Source organism: Xenopus laevis, chromosome 7S, assembly GCF_017654675.1.
Source record: "Xenopus laevis strain J_2021 chromosome 7S, Xenopus_laevis_v10.1, whole genome shotgun sequence".
Classification (NCBI taxonomy): domain Eukaryota; kingdom Metazoa; phylum Chordata; class Amphibia; order Anura; family Pipidae; genus Xenopus; species Xenopus laevis.
The window spans coordinates 30,069,889-30,086,848 of record NC_054384.1 but is presented as its reverse complement, the minus strand read 5'-3'; the positions used below and the strand labels follow the sequence as shown (position 1 = coordinate 30,086,848).

Below are 16,960 nucleotides of genomic sequence, written 5' to 3'. Positions count from 1 at the left end.
AACTCAAATTGAGTTTGGATAATGCCCTAGTCGAATTGGACAGATTTGTGTAGTTTGGATAGAGTGACACTCGGGCCCCTTCATGCAGTATATCTCCTATTTTACGTGCTGCTCTAAAGGGCTGCATCCCTATCCTGGTGATTTAGGAGTTTAATGAGAAAGGCCCTTGGAGGCGCACAGGGAGGAATGGGCCATGTGGGAACCCTGTGCACCCATTCAACAACGAATTGTGCTGAAACGTTTTCATGTCCCAATATGTCTCTAAGCCATTTCTCTCGCTTTGGGTGGGGGCCTTCAGTGCCTTTGGGAAGTCCTTTTATCCTGACATTTGAGCGCCTCTGCCTGTTCTCTAAATCATCGATTCAGTCAGTTGCTGCTTGCAGAAGTTCCTCTATTCTCCATATATTTTTAATGAATGATTTAACTTGTTATATTTTTCTCCATCGTGCAGGCTATTTTATTGTTTGCCCCAGTGATGATTAAGGTTAAATATCGAAGGGGGTGTATACTTATGCAATCAGTTATTTTGTGTATTTCCATTGTAATTAATTTATATCACTATTCAGGGATCTAATTTATATCACTATTCAGGGATCTTTTATCAGCTTGACAAGAATTTCTCTATTTCTACTGATCAGTGTCAAAAAAATAAATAATATCCACTGCACTACAATGTTCTAAGAACAAAATAGTCCAAGGGGCAATACTTTTTATAGGCACTGTATCTATCTGTCAGAAGATAAGAGGACTGAATTTGAATCCTTCCCCAACAGGGAATGCACAGGCCTGCATTATGATACAATTACTAGCCCAGTTGGGCTAGTCAGATTAGGGGCAAACATCTGCTTGTTTGGTGACCTCTATAAACGATCAGATCTTGGAGTGCATGACCAGAGAAATAGAAGCCAGTAGAAAAGGCAAAAAGAGGAGGATTTAGAGAAATAAACAGATGCGGGTCGTTCTGATGTTAATAAAATTAGTTACATTTTATTTTTCTCGAATTAACATATTGCACCAAACTTTACAATGGTTACAGTTACCAATATAGGTTAATTCTAGCAATGAACTGCTTGTGGGCTGTTACATCACAAATCACATTCCAACATGACTTATTTTTTATTAAACAGTGGGTTACAGCGCAATATACATCATCATATAGTGTGACCTTTGTGTGAATATAATTTAAGGGGCAGGAGCTGTTCGTTTTAAAAGCCTGGGGAATATCCACAGAGGAGCAATACCATAACCACACTGTGCCCCCCAGCACTCTGTACATATCACACATCACACTGTATATGCTCCAAGGAATCCAAGTCCATATCACACCACATTAGCTCCTCCTGCAGTTCTGTATTGGACATAGTAGCGCTCCCTTAGAAACACAGCAGGGATCCACAGCAACCCTCATCTCTTTCAAAACCTTCCTAGTATATTGGCGCTAAGCCTTTCTGCCATTTATTTGCGCCTTCACAATTCTACAGTCAGATCCCTGTCACTTCCGGGTGTCCTTTCCCCCTAGACTATCATGTAACGTTATGACGCCGCAAAGGCCTTTAGCCGGCATAGGAGTTTGACGCATTCTTATGTGACGTCACGCGCGCACAATCTTCGTCACGTGGATTTGACGTCTAGACTTACTGTAAGTGGAGCCGCTGCTGGCTGAGGAGAAACTTGAATGTAGGGTTGTGGTGGCGCAGGGTTTACATTGCAGAAAAGTGCAGAACTACACAATAAAGGGATTTCTAGAGGTGAGGCTGCAGGGATGCAGCAAGGCTATCTGTACAGTGATCTTAGGACATTTTTGTTCTCTACAGTAACTGGAGGTCATCAACACTGGGCAAATTTGCCCATGTTGATAAATAAGCCCCACTCTTGGTGGAGCGCAGGGTGATGTGGGAGGGATTGTAGTGTGATATACACAGATTAATTCAGAGTGCAGGGGGAAAAAATATATAGAGAGAGAGAGATGGACAAGTGTAGAGAAGCTAGGGAGCACAGGGTGATATATACAGAGAGCTGGAGCAGTTTAGGATAATATATACAGAGAGCTGGAGCAGTTTAGGATAATATATACAGAGAGCTGGAGGAGTTCAGTGTAATATACAGAGAGCTGGAGTAGCGCAGGGTAATATATACAGAGAGCTGGAGGAGCGCAGGGTAATATATAAAGATAGCTGGAGGAGCGCAGGGCAATATATGCAGAGCTGGAGGAGTGCAGGGTAATATAAAGAGAGCTGGAGGAGCGCAGGGTAATATATACAGAGAGCTGGAGGAGTGCAGGGTAATATATACAGAGAGCTGAAGAAATGCAGGGTAATATATACAGGGTGTTCCGTGTTCCCAAGAGGAAATGAAGCACACTACTATACTCCAGCTCTTGCCTTTCAAACATTTATTACAGCAGAAACTTGGCACAAGCTCTCAGGTGCAATTGAGAAAGGGGGTTTTCCATTGAAAACTTGTGCCACATTTCTGCTGAAATAGATGTTTAAAAGGCAAGAGCAGGGGTATGGTAGTGTGCTTCATTCCCTCTTTGGAGCACAGTCGTTACGTTTAGCTTGAATACAAGTAAGTGGTGTGCTGAAGATAAAAATAGTTCTGATATATACAGGTTGCTGGAGGAGCGCAGGTAGCTGTGTGAGCGCTGAGTGATATACAAAGGGAGCTGGCAGAGCATTGGGTCATATATACAGGTTGGAGGGGAGCTGGGGCAACAGGGTGATATGTACAGGGCTTTTTTGGCTAGTGGCACATGGGGTGTTTTGTGGGATATCTTCTGGAAAAAGGAATAGCAATTAAGCTAGCATTTTGGTGCTGAGACCTTCTTGTTACCACCCATGTGTGTCAGCCAGGGCACTCGCCATTTAATACTATCAGGAGTAGTGTGAGACAGACATGGGCATTTTGTGAGACAGACATGGGAATTTTAACCTTTGCAAAAGAACTTGCAGTTGAAAGTGCCCCATGTGTTATGAATCTTATGAGAAAGTAAAAATGAGAAGATGAAGGAAATTTACAGGACTTCTGGGTGCACAGTGTGATAAATGCAACATATCTGTTTCTGTTAGGGGGAATTTTAAGCACCCAGAGTATCATGCAATTATTATATAATTTATTTTGCTTGGGAAAAGCTTGATTAAATGATTTTTTTTGTTTACTATAGCTCTGTCCACCTGCCTCACTTACCCAAGCAGTTGCCTTTTGTCAGGGCTCAAACTAGACATGTCCAGTGTGCGTAACTCCTTAATTACGTTGACAAGGGCAACACCCGGAAGTGCTCGCGAGAGTGGGGTGCCAGGGGCTGCAGGTGAGTTGTTTTATGAATTCATGTGGGAAGCAGATTAACCCTTTTTGTGTGGCAGGTTGTGAATATTAGAGCTGTGGGGACATCAGTCTGTGTGGTTCTCCAGGGTTTAATACCACACCTAGGGGCAAATATACTAAACGCGAAGCGGCTAACGATAGAGCAAATTCACCAGCATGATGTCATTTCGTTACTTCGCCAATTTACTAACGGGTGCTGCCATAAATTCGCGCTATGGCGAAGGGACGTAACTACGCTAATTCACTAACTTGCGCATTTTACTGTACGCTACCTCTTGCGCCAGACTTGCCTTCACCAGCTCAGACCAGGCGAAGTGCAATAGAGTAGATAGGGCTTGCTTCAAAAAAAGTTGAAATTTTTTCTAAGTCCCAAAAAACGCTGGCGTCTTTTACTTTTTTAAGGGTGATAGGCTGAAAAAGATCGTAAATTTTTTTAGGGGTACCCTCCTTCCCCCCTACATTTGTAACATAATGTATTTGCTGCTACATATATGTCCATTGTACTTTAACTTGGCGCCGTATGCAAATTAGGCATCGCTAGCGTAACTTCACTTTGCTTGACGAATTAACGCTAGCGCAACTTCGCTACCTTTCGCCTCCCTGAGCCCAACTTCCGATTTTAGTGAATTAGCGGCGCCCTGGCGAAATTTCACCTGGCGAAGTTCGTCGAAGGCTGCGCTAGTTATATCATAGGTAGCCCTTGACTTCAGTTAATTGGAGAGCAACAACATAGTCCCAGTTTTAGTTTTTTTCATTTGACACATTTGGGAGTATTTACAGGCCCCAAAAGCAATTATAGACACAAAGCTCATCAAAGTGGTTGAATGAAGCTCATTGTTCAAGGGGCAGTATAACCCCTTGGTTAATAATAAGTTAATATTTTGCTTATTGCCTTAATCTGGGGGTGGGTGTTACTACTTGAGAAATTGAAGCTTCTTCATGTTTCTCACTTCCTAGTTCTTGGGGATACATACTCACGAGTTAACTGATAAACCCACTGCTTGATGAGCATCTGCTTATCTGTTATGTGAAACAGTCACATCAGCAGGGTAAAGGGAGGGATTTGCTAATACAATACTCTATCTATAGTGCTCTTCTAGGCAATATTGCAATGAACGTTATTTTTTATTTCTAATTTTCAATATATTAGCAAATATTTACATATTATATTTAAATACTATTTTTATAATAAAGCTGAAGATGTTCACCTTCAAAAAACACTTTTTTCAGTTAAGTTGTTTTCAGATTGTTTAACATAAACATAAAAACTTTTTTTCAGTTGCTTTCTATCTTTTATTTTTTACAGTTTTCCCAGAATTGAAGTGTAAAGATTAATGTTCTTCTCTCTGTCGTTTCAGTCTGGCAGCTCAGTGATCCAGGAGCATTTGGAACTGTTACAATTTGCTACATTTAGTTGATAAAAGTGTTTGAAGGGGAACAACCCTTTTAATGTCTCTGACTGCATTACTGTCAGAAGTACAGAAAAGTCTTCTGTGTTGCTCTGCTTACAAAAGAAGAGAAGAGTCATCTAATTTTTCTTTGACATTTATTTGTTTTGAGAGTTTACACTTCCTTTAAACTAATGTAGCTACTTATAGGGAAGATATGTGAAGCCAATACAATACTCTGTTACTGCTTTATACATATTAAGAAGATAAGAACATAGGATTTTTATTTTACATTGCATGAATAGGGAGAATGTATTTAAAATGCAGTTATCTGTGTCGAAAAGGTTGATACAGGTGTGTATACTGCTTTCTTAATTTTTGTCATTTGAGTTTTGTAATAACAATGCATGTTGGGGTCAGATCATGCTGTGGATATTTATTCATGTATATTTGAACGTGGAATAAATATTTGTTTTATTTATTTTTTTAATCTTGCACAGAGGACTGGCAGTTTGCACAAAGTACAAATATAACTCATGACTAAGTACACTGGCGCATGGGGCTCACTGCCACCTTAAATTGATTCTGTCATTATTTTTATGATTTCATTTTTATTTCTAAATTACACTCTTTACACTGCAAATAATTCACTTTACCATATAAAATCTTATTCCTGAACCAACAAGTGTATTTTTTTTTTAGTTGTAATATTGGTGTGTAGTCAGCCATCTCAGGTCATTTTGCCTGGTCATGTGCTTTCAGAAAGAGCCAGCAGTTAAGGATGAAACTGCTTTCTGGCAGGCTTTTGTTTCTCCTACTCAATGTAACTGAATGTGTCTCAGTGGGACCTGGATTTTACTATTGAGTGCTATTCTTAGATCTACCAGGGAGCTGTTATCTTGTGTTAGGGAGCTGTTATCTGGTTACCTTCCCATTGTTCTGTTGTTAGGCTGCTGGGGGGGGGGGTGATATCACTCCAACTTGCAGTACAGCAGTAAAGAGTGACTGAAGTTTCTCAGAGCACAAGTCATATGACTGGGGGCAGCTGGGAAACTGACAATATGTCTAGCCCCATGTCAGATTTCAAAATGAAATATAAAAAAATCTGTTTTCTCTTTTGAGAAATGGATTTCAGTGCAGAATCCTGCTGGCGCAGCATTATTAACTGATGCATTTTGAAAAACAAAACAAAAAAAACAAACATTTTTTTCCCATGACAGTATCAGTTTAATCCATTGTTCTGGTGGTTTTGAGCGATTGTCACATAGGATAGTTTTTGAGCATTGAGCCCAACATGTTTCTCCCTGCTGAAAAATTAGCACAAAATGCCAGCTGTAACGCACAACATTATATCATTGTATTGCTTTTTTTCTCTTTAAAGATTTCAGCAGAATGGCTGCTTCTTCTTCATCCTCTTCAGCTGGTGGAGTCAGTGGGAGTTCTGTCACTGGATCTGGATTTAGTGTTTCGGATCTAGCGCCTCCGCGGAAAGCACTGTTCACTTGTCCAAAAGCAGCTGGAGAAATGTTAGAAGGTAAAAGCTGCTACTGTGAACAAACAACCAAGAGTAGTTCACTGTGAATATTAATCTGGAAACGCATACATAGGTTCCAGGGACGGGCTGACTGCATGCAGATCTCTGGTTGTAGCTCAGCTGTGCATATATACTTACCCCTACATGTGATAAAAGGCACAGAATTTACAGTGCAGTAACCCATAGCACCAGTAACATATTTACACTTAGACAGCATGATTAGTTGCTATAGATGACTAGCAAAGATTGCACCTTCTATTACTTAAAAGGGGTGGTTCACCTTTAAGTTAACTTTTAGGGGCAAATTTACTAAAGGGCGAAGTGGCTAACGCTAGTGAAAATTCGCCAGTGTGACGTCATTTCGTTACTTTGCCAATTTACTAGCAGGTGCTGGCGTAAATTCACTAGCGAAGTGGACCTTCTCTAGTGCTACTTTGCACCCTTACGCCAAGCGAAGTTGCGCTATGGCGAAGGGACGTAACTACGCTAATTCACTTGCGCATTTTACTGAACGTTACCTCTTGCACCAGACTTGCCTTCGACATCTCAGACTAGGCAAATTGCAATAGAATAGATAGGGCTTGCTTCAAAAAAAGTTGACATTTTTTGTAAGTCCCAAAAAAACGCTGGCGTCTTTCACTTTTTTAAGGGTAATAGGCTGAAAAAGATTGTAAATTGTTTGGGGGTACCCTCCTTCCCCCCTACATTTCCTAACATATGGCACCTAAACTATACAGTGGGCACATGTGTAGGGCAAAATAACAGGCTTGTGTAGTGTAATGTATTTGCTGCTACATATACATCCATTGTACTTTATCTTGGCGCCGTATGCAAATTAGGCGACGCTAGCGTAACTTTGCTTTGCTTGAGGAATTAACGATAGCGGAACTTCGCTACCTTTCGCCTCCCTGAGCGCAACTTCGGATTTTAGTGAATTATCGGCGCCCTGGCGAAACTTTGCCGCTTAGTATGTTCTAGAATGGGCAATTCTAAGCAACTTTTCAATTGCTCTTCTTTATTTATGTTTTCTAGTTTTTTAATTTATTTGCCGCCTTCTTCTGATTATTTCCAGCTTTCAGTAAAATGCTCTGTAAGGCTTCAAATGTATTTTCTTTTTAATCAGGCCCTCTCCTATTCATATTCTCGTCTCTTATTCCAATCAGTGCATAGTTGCTAGGGAAATTTTGACCCTAACAACCAGATTGCTGAAACTGCAAACTGGAGAACTGCTGAATAAAAAGCTAAACAATGCAAAAACCACAAATCATAAAAAGCTAGATAAAGCAAAAACCACAAATAATAAAAAGCTAAATAATGCAAAAAACACAAATAATAAAAAGCTAAAAAACTCAAAAATCACAAAAAATTCTCTGCATCATACTAAAAGTTAATTTAAAGGTGAACAACCCCTTCAGAGCTTGTTTATATGGGAAATAAGGCACAGCAACGCTGCTACAGAAAGGTTGCGGCAACTTTTGCCATTTTTGTGTGATGTAGAAAAGTTCCATCATTTGAAACCTTGATATAGAAGATACATGTGAACCAAGACCCAACCACATTGTCATTCTGTTGATATATAGACTTTCAGCATGTTTTCGCACATATAATAGAGAAACTAAGTGGTTCTAGTCAACTGCATTGTATATTCTGGCAGGAAAAAGGCTTGTTTTCAATGCTGAAATATACATTTACATATGAATGAAAAAAGAATAGTAATGACTGAATGCCACTTCTATCCTTTGCCCACTGGAGGGCACTGTCTGCTCTCCAACACAAAATCTTCCTTGAGCAATCTAAAGTTTCTCTAGTGCTGTAAAGCCTTACATATTTTATTATACATAAACAGCATTGCTAAAATGTTTTTTTTTCCCCTCATCCTTCACCACCCGTATCTCAGATTACCACTAATCCGACCCCTCTATGCCTTACCAGTCATGCTCACTCCCATTATGGGGCACAACTACTATATGACTTCTCTCCTAATATATACATATCCCATACCCAACACTGTGGTCACTCTGTTGTCTGGAGCAATATGTTCGCTAAAATAGTATGCTTCTAAATTGTGTTGTAGTATGTGAACGTATACAACCAAGCTTGTTTAAAATCTGCCTTTCATTAAACCGCAAAGAAAAGTAATGAGCAGGAAGGGTTTGTGACACCTCGTGTTCAGTACCTATACATTTCTCTTTTTTCTCAGTAATAGCTGAACACCTCAATTTGCATTTAGCATGTCTTAAAATTGTCAAAAATGAAGCTTTATTCAATTTACTGTTTTGCTGTGTAATGTAAATAATTAGTTTAATCTAGAATTATATAGTCTGTGTTACTCATGGAACTGTAACAATTTGTAGGAACTCATTCATCTGTTTTCAATGTTTCTACCTCTGGTCAGACTTTTCTTCTCGTAAAGGGGTTGTTCACCTTCCAACACTTTTTTCAGTTGTTTTCAAATGGTTCACCATAAACGAAGACTTTTTTCAATTACTTTCCATCTTTTATTTGTTACCATTCTCCCTAAATTTAAGTTTAAAGTTTAATGTTCGTGTCTCTGGTGTCTCAGTCTGGCAGCTCAGTGATCCAGAAGCATTCCGATACAATTTGCTATATTTCATTGATACAATTAGTTGGTACATTTATCAGAACTATCTGTGGAATATTAGCAACTATTGTATCAATTCTAACAGCTGACTTTAAAGGGATCGATCCGTTCACCTTCAGACACTTTTTTCAGTTCAGTTGGTTTCAGATAGTTCCCCAGAAATAGACTTTTTCCAATTTAGATTAGATTCAACTTTATTGTCATTGCATATGTATACATACAGGGTAACGAATGATGACTTTCTATTTGTGGCCATTTTCCTAATATTGAAGTGTAAGGCCCGGACACACATGCGGATCTTTGCCGGTCCGCGCCGCGGGTTTTAAAAAAAACAGACCGCTGCTGTAAATACACTAGCAGCTTCAACCTCCGGCAATAGCATGCTACTCTAGCGTATTTAGGCAGCAGTCAGCTTTTTCAAAACCGAGACGTGGTCTGCGCAGTAAAAACATGCGTGTCCGGTGTCTAAAGTTTCATGAATTGATACATTTAGTTGATACATTTTTTTATCTGTGTCCCTGCTGAGCAGAATCCCTGAGTTTCATTAAGGGTCAGGGCACACAGGTAGATTCTGGGAGATTAGTCGCCCGGCGACAAATCTCCTCTTCTTCAGGGCGACTAGAACTGCCTTCCCGCTGGCTAAAACGTAAATTACCGGCGGGGTGGGGGTGGCACTCGGAGCAATTCGATTTCTGAAGTTGCCTGACGAGGAAACCTCAGGTGTATTTGGAAAACGAATCGCTCAGACTGCCATACAATAGTTCCACAGATACTGCGGAGAAATGTATTAACTAATTGTATCAAATTTTAACAGTTCAGAATGCACCAGGTGACAAATAGAAACTCATTGGAAACAATATTTATTTCTAGTGAACTATCTGAAACCAACTAAACTGGAAAAAGTGTTTGAAGGTGAACAACCCCTTAAAGAGATTTGTTTGGATAGTTTGTTGTTACTGGCCAATCATCTAGGCGTTTTCTTTGCATCACAAGGTGGTTTGTTTTAACCTAACATTCTCTCTCCCTCCCTGTTTTAGGCTAATGAGCACACATGCGGTGAATTTTAGCCATTTTAAAATGTTCTTGTGTGCATTTTCTGTCCAAGATCTGCCTCCTGTGTACAGGGACATGCTGCTCCATTCATAGTGTGACAGTAACCTTAGGGATTTTAAATCTCTGCTGTTTTCATCTGGTATTATCTCTTCCTGTCTCTTCTTCCTCTCTCAGTGTACCCTGTTACACAAGTGTAGCTAGAGCAATGGATTCCTATTGAATTTCTCTTTGTCAGTAGACATTCAAACCTAAGACTTCATTGTCTTGTCTGTTACAGATGGTTCCGAGAGATTCCTGTGCGAGTCCGTTTTCAGCTATCAGGTTGCATCTACCTTAAAGCAAGTGAAGCATGGTAAGTGTGAATTAAATCCATAGCAGTATCTGAAGACCTGTATAAAGGCTGGATCATTAAATGCTTCAGGCTTTGTTGCAATGAGTCAGTCTTGTCTCCAAAAGTAGGATTCTTTCTCTTCTCATCCAAAGGCGATTTGTGTAATCCTATGCATAATGTCACCAGCTGCTTCACGCAGAAGAGTGAGACTTTCATTGGCTAGCAGCTGAGTATTTTTGCAGTGCAGGAAAGTAGACCAGATACATTGTCGACTTATGTAACCCTTTTATTCACCCCAGTATTCCCATTAATGGATTTTTTCACCCTGATTAGTCAGGATCCTGTAATTAAAAATAACTTCTACTTAATAAAAAAATGGGAAAGTGATTTTACTAACACAGTCGTCCTGTGAATAAAGATAAGGAATGTTGTCAAATGTAGTAATTATGTCATTATAATGTCGTTTTGTCCAACAATAGCAATAGATAAATATAGTAGTAGAGGCGGCATATTAATAAACCCTTATAAGTCAGTGGTGATGATCAGTCATTTGTGTAGAATACAGCAGAAAATATGCATCATCATCATCATCATTTATTTATATAGCGCTGTCAAGATACGCAGTGCTTTACTGCAGTTATAGCAAACAGGGAATTAATGGTGGATAACAAACAAGGATTACAGAGTACAATAGGGTTAGAAGGACATAGAAATTAGAGTTTACAAACTAAAAGGTTAGGGTACAATTGAGACATTAGGATTATATAAACACTTTGCCATTTTTGATACAGCAATGATTAATTAAGGTACATCGAATAAGCCTCTTTAAACAGATGGGTCTTTAAGGAGCGCTTGAAAGTTTGGACAGAAGGAGAAAGTCTGACAGCTTGTGGCAGAGAGTTCCAGAGAAAAGCAGAAGCCCGAGAGAAGTCTTGTAGACGAGAATGGGCAGATGATGAGAGGAGAAGTGAGACGAAGATCAGAAGCAGAGCGTAGGTTTCGTGAAGGAGTGTATTTGGAGATTAGAGATGAAATATAGGGAGGGGTTTCATTATTAAGGGCCTTGAATGTGAGTGTTAGTAATTTGAATTTGATTCTAGAAGAGATTGGGAGCCAGTGAAGGGACATGCATATGGGAGCAGCTGATGTTGAGCGGCGAGCTAGATGAATGAGTCTAGCGGCCGCGTTTAGAACAGATTGGAGCATGTTTAGTGGTTAAACCTGAACTGGCACAATCCTGTCACCCCCCCAGCATACATTTATTTGACTGCTGGACTGTTCTGTGGGTATAGTAGTGAAGGGCTTGTTCCAATATGCTGTGTGAGTTAACTACTAATAAAATTCTTATACCACAGGACTATAGCTGCAAATATTTCATATTTATATAGGTATCAAGGCTAACCATACTCTTATAGGTAATCATGGAGTAGATGTTAGGAGGAAAACCTCGGCAGTTGCTCCAGAATTAATATCCTGTCATCTGCTGACCCATCACATATGCAAGTGACAGGATTTTCAGTTGGGAGCAGCCGTCATGTATTTGATTAGAACTCAGAATGCTTGCTGCAGTTGGCCAGCCAAGGATTTACACTTTCGATCAGGAGGAAACTAGGCTGACTGATTTACTCTGTTTGAAACAGCTCAGTCAGGTACAAGATACTGGACCTAATAGACCTGAACAAAGTTTTCCCTTTAGGGTGGTGGCAGACAGAGAGATTAGAATTATTCCTCGTGAGGAAACTTCAGGTGATTTTGGAGATCAGAAGCCATTCCTATGCCATCCCTCGGGGCGATTCATATTCTTGCCGGCAGGAAGGCATTTCAGCGAGATTGGTCGCCCGCATAAGCAAAGATTTGTCACTGGGCGACTAATCTCCCCGTCTGCCACCACCTTAAATCTCCTTGTGTCCCAGCAAAATTAGGGCTAGAGCACAGTCTGGAATCTCTCTCTATCTTCCTCCACTACAATGGGAAACACAGGAAATTAGGGCTCATTTATAAACACTGGGCAAATTTGCTCCTGGGCAGCAGCCCATGGCAACCATTGAGGTGATTGCTTTTAGTGTTCACCCTGCAGCTGATTGAAAAAAGCTAATCACTGATTGACTGCTATGGGTTACTGCACAGGTGCACATTTGCCTAGTGTTTATAAATGAGCCCCACTAGAAGGTTTTCACAGCCGGTGATTGTTGCTTTAAAACGGGGGGTCCCCAACCTTTTTTTTACCTGTAAGCAAAGGTGAACTAAATCCTAAAAATGAATGTGGCTAAAAGTGCCATATTTATATACTGAACTTATTGCACAAGCCTAAAGTTTCAGCTTGTCAATAGCAGCAATGAGCCAGGAATTCAAACTTGTCACAGGGGGCCACCATCTTGGAAAGTGTCAGCGACACTCACATGCTCAGTGGGCTCTGAGCAGCTGTTGAGAAGCTAAGCTTAGGGGTTGTCACAAATTATCCAGCAGAAAATGAGGTTTGTCTGTAATATAAGCGGATGCTGCAAAGCTGATTATTAAATTCTGATGCTAATTGCACTGGTTTCTGTGCTGACATGTAATAATTATCTGTATTAATTACTAATCAGTCTTATATTGTGACATTTCTATTCTATGTGGACTGTATGTTGTGAGTGGGTCCCTAAGCTCAGTAAGTGACAGCAGCACAGAGCATGTGCAGTGAATCAGCAGAAAAGAAGATGGGGAGCTACTGGTGCATCTTTGGAGACACAGATCTTTACTGCTAAAGGGCTGCGGTTGTCTTGGTCTGGTACAGTAGCACAAAACATTATGTACAGCATTTCTACCTAAATTTTAGTTAAGCTTTAGTTCTCCTTTAAAGTCCAAGAAGGTGCTACATAAGAAATATCTCTAAGTTTAATGCAGAATGCTTTAGCATAGTGTTTATCAGTTTGCTTGTGATTGATCCATATGCTTTATAAATAAGATGTTGGAGATGTGTATAATATTAAGTTAAATACACTAAAAAACAAGTACAGTTATTTGTACAGGTACTAAAAGTTTAGAATTTTTATGAGAACAGTCTGAAATCTTTTAATGGGTGAGGTGTAGGTCATACCATTATCTCCTTTCTGAGATAACGAGTGTCAGTTATTGTGTATGTGGTTAGAAAGCATTTACATGTGGAAGTGGTTTAAGCTGCAGCTTCACTTTTGGATCTGTCAGTGACTCGCATGTACCCTGAGAAGAGGGTTTTATTGAATGTATTTTAGCATAGGCTAAAAGTGTAATCTGGGTTGCCTGTAGCTATATGAATTGTCAGTCAATAAGGCAGTACAATGGAAGCCACTACAATGTGATCATAAGGAACCTAGGCCTGATGATAGGACCTCTACTGGTGTGACCCATATCTGACTTCATTTTAGAATTTTATTTTACACTGTTACATAGTTACATAGTTAAATTGGGTTGAAAAAAGACAAAGTCCATCAAGTTCAACCCCTCCAAATGAAAACCCAGCATCCATACACACACCCCTCCCTACTTTTAATTAAAATTCTATATACCCATACCTATATTAACTATAGAGTTTAGTATCACAATAGCCTTTAATATTATGTCTGTCCAAAAAATCATCCAAGCCATTCTTAAAGGCATTAACTGAATCAGCCATCACAACATCACCCGGCAGTGCATTCCACAACCTCACTGTCCTGACTGTGAAGAACCCTCTACGTTGCTTCAAATGAAAGTTCTTTTCTTCTAGTCTAAAGGGGTGGCCTCTGGTACGGTGATCCACTTTATGGGTAAAAAGGTCCCCTGCCATTTGTCTATAATGTCCTCTAATGTACTTGTAAAGTGTAATCATGTCCCCTCGCAAGCGCCTTTTTTCCAGAGAAAACAACCCCAACCTTGACAGTCTACCCTCATAATTTAAGTCTTCCGTCCCTCTAACCAATTTAGTTGCACGTCTCTGCACTCTCTCCAGCTCATTTATATCCCTCTTAAGGACTGGAGTCCAAAACTGAACTGCATACTCCAGATGAGGCCTTACCAGGGACCTATAAAGAGGCATAATTATGTTTTCATCCCTTGAGTTAATGCCCTTTTTTATGCAAGACAGAACTTTATTTGCTTTAGTAGCCACAGAATGACACTGCCCAGAATTAGACAACGTGTTATCTACAAAGACCCCTAGATCCTTTTCATTTAAGGAAACTCCCAACACATTGCCATTTAGTGTATAACTTGCATTTATATTATTTTTGCCAAAGTGCATAACCTTGCATTTATCAACATTGAACCTCATTTTCCAGTTTGCTGCCCAGTTTTCCAGTTTAGACAGATCACTTTGCAAAGTGGCAGCATCCTGCATGGAACCTATAGTTCTGCACAATTTAGTATCATCTGCAAAAATAGAAACAGTACTTTCAATGCCCACCTCCAGGTCATTAATAAACAAGTTGAAAAGCAAGGGACCTAGTACAGAGCCCTGCGGTACTCCACTAACAACACTGGTCCAATTAGAAAATGTTCCATTTACCACCACTCTTTGTAGTCTATCTTTTAGCCAGTTCGCTATCCAGGTACAAATACTATGTTCCAGGCCAACATTCCTTAATTTAACCAGTAACCTTTTGTGTGGCACTGTATCAAATGCTTTAGCAAAGTCTAAGTAAATCACATCCACTGCCATCCCAGAATCGAGGTCTCTACTTACATTCTCGTAAAAAGAAATTAAGTTAGTCTGGCAAGATCTATTACGCATAAAACCATGCTGGCACAAACTCATAGTATTATGATTTGCTATGAAGTCCAGTATCTTATCCTTTATTAACCCTTCGAAAAGCTTTCCTAATACTGACGTCAGACTAACTGGCCTATAGTTTTGAGGCTGAGAACGGGATCCTTTTTTGAATAGAGGCACCACATTAGCAATTCGCCAGTCTCTTGGCACAATGTTGTTTGTTTTATCGAGCAACATTTCTGCCTTAGGAATGAGCATGGACGTTGCAAAATGAGGTGAATTGTCCAGGAGAAGTTTAGACATGTGGGGTGAATCATGTTCTAATTGCAGTAACATTCGCATAGATCTAATTTTTTCAGATCAGCAAGTAAGTCGAATGGAGAAGCTGGCTGGTTTAGTAGAAGAACTTGAAGCAGATGAATGGCGGTACACCCCTATAGAGCAGCTTTTGGGATTCACCCCATCTTCTGGTGGAAAGTGACCAGAATCAAGACTACTGGAATGTTCACTCCAGCTTGTAATTAAGTGAGAGAGAGAGATTCTAGGACTCCAAAACATCGTTCTTGTCTGCAAAACTGACAACAAAGGGAAAGCTGGAAAAAAAATAAAGCTCGGTCATATACTGTTGCCCTTGTTTTAATAGACCCTTGTTATGGAAAATAATGTATTGTAGAATAGCTGCTCTTGTACCCTGTTGCATGATTAGTGAAATAATTTTGTATTCTGTCTCTAGAATTCCACTTGTGAATATATAGATCTTCATTACAAGTATTTATTGCCCCTCTAATGATCTTTTAGTGGATTCCGTTAATACTGCAAGAGCGGCGAGGTCAGATGGATCAGGTGTGTAACGGTCAAGTGTTTGGAAAGAAGGAAATGTTATGATGTACTTTTTCCTCTGTATCCAGTGTGTCACAGGGGTTGGATTACCACTGGCCTGCTATGTTGTGATCTCTCATTACTTTGTTTTGAAATTGTTTCTAACCATCTAGACATTGCATTCCAATACTAACAGCGCTAGAATTGGCCGCTTGCCTGCCCCTAAATCCGTAAGTGGTTCTTGTTGAACCTGCAGGAGGACCAGGTGCAGGCACATGCAGCGGATTCAAGCACTGAATACAAACTTTTGGATTTCAATACCGATATCTGCAGAGTGGGCCTGCACCCAGGCTTACCCAATGGATCTGGAGGCAGGAGAAGTAAAGGTGGCCATAGACACACAGATCCTATCGTACGAATCGAGGATCGTGTGTGGCGTGTTCCGTCATCTTTCATCCGGCAGATCCCGCTGGAGCCCATGGCACATCGTAACCGGATCGTTCAGGCGTACGGCCGAACAATCAGATTACCCCCGATATAGCCATGCTCGTTAATGGCATATCGGGGAAAGATCCGCTCGTTTGGCGATGTTGCCAAACGAGCGGATCTTTGCGTCTATGGCCACCTTAAGGGGCTGATTCTTTTTTCACAGATAGAGATCCTTTGTTACTATGAGTTTCTGTAATCAATCTGTTTTATGCTGTTTTGTATAAATAAATATCTGAATAGATTGATTAGATTTTGTTCTTGGAGACATGGGGAGGTAAAGACTGAGCTAAAATCTAAAATGCATGGGAGGTGGAGATTTGTTTTGCCTTCTTGCTATTTGTTTTGCCTTCTTGCTATTTGTTTTGTTTTCTTGCATGGGTAATTTCTAAAGTGCCAGCACATTCCACATTGCTGTCCAGCAGGGTTGCTTCAATATAAACTGTAAATCACTCATTTATTATAATTTACCTGAAAGAAATTGTTTTGGATCAGCATATATTTTTGAATGTAAAAAATGTTTTCCTCAATTCCACACAGTGCTGTTAATCATGGCTCAGACGCTGTTTGACTGATATACTGTATGTCTTGAGCCTGATGAAGTAGGTGCAAAGCGTCTGTCAAAGCGCGGGCATGCTCCTGCCATAACTACTCCTGCTCAATATTCAGAGCATCGGGCTGCATTCTCTCTTCCAATTGGTTTGGACGCAACGAAGTG

The 16,960-nt window shown here is 40.1% G+C and overlaps 1 protein-coding gene across 2 annotated transcripts; it reads left to right on the top strand.

Moving 5' to 3' along the window:
* Positions 1 to 1,169: 1,169 nt before the first annotated feature.
* anapc16.S (anaphase promoting complex subunit 16 S homeolog) lies at positions 1,170 to 16,486 on the top strand. Of its 2 annotated transcripts, none has more exons than XM_018227569.2 (5): positions 1,170 to 1,639; positions 3,164 to 3,307; positions 6,094 to 6,246; positions 10,179 to 10,253; positions 15,297 to 16,486. In XM_018227569.2, the coding sequence occupies exons 2-5, from the start codon at positions 3,223 to 3,225 to the stop codon at positions 15,416 to 15,418; spliced, it is 435 nt and encodes a 144-aa protein (XP_018083058.1). In that variant the 5' UTR covers positions 1,170 to 1,639; positions 3,164 to 3,222; the 3' UTR covers positions 15,419 to 16,486. The 2 variants fall into 2 exon arrangements, with proteins under 2 accessions (XP_018083058.1, XP_018083059.1); XM_018227570.2 differs by lacking the exon at positions 1,170 to 1,639 and adding an exon at positions 1,674 to 1,748.
* Positions 16,487 to 16,960: the final 474 nt, after the last annotated feature.

Bases quoted from the DNA above. Each gene is read 5' to 3' on its own strand.
- anapc16.S (XM_018227569.2), top strand. From the start codon at position 3,223: ATGTCCAGTGTGCGTAACTCCTTAATTACGTTGACAAGGGCAACACCC. The intron at 3,308-6,093 runs GTGAGTTGTTTT...TTCTCTTTAAAG, and splicing joins TGGGGTGCCAGGGGCTGCAG to ATTTCAGCAGAATGGCTGCT. The intron at 6,247-10,178 runs GTAAAAGCTGCT...TGTCTGTTACAG, and splicing joins AGCTGGAGAAATGTTAGAAG to ATGGTTCCGAGAGATTCCTG.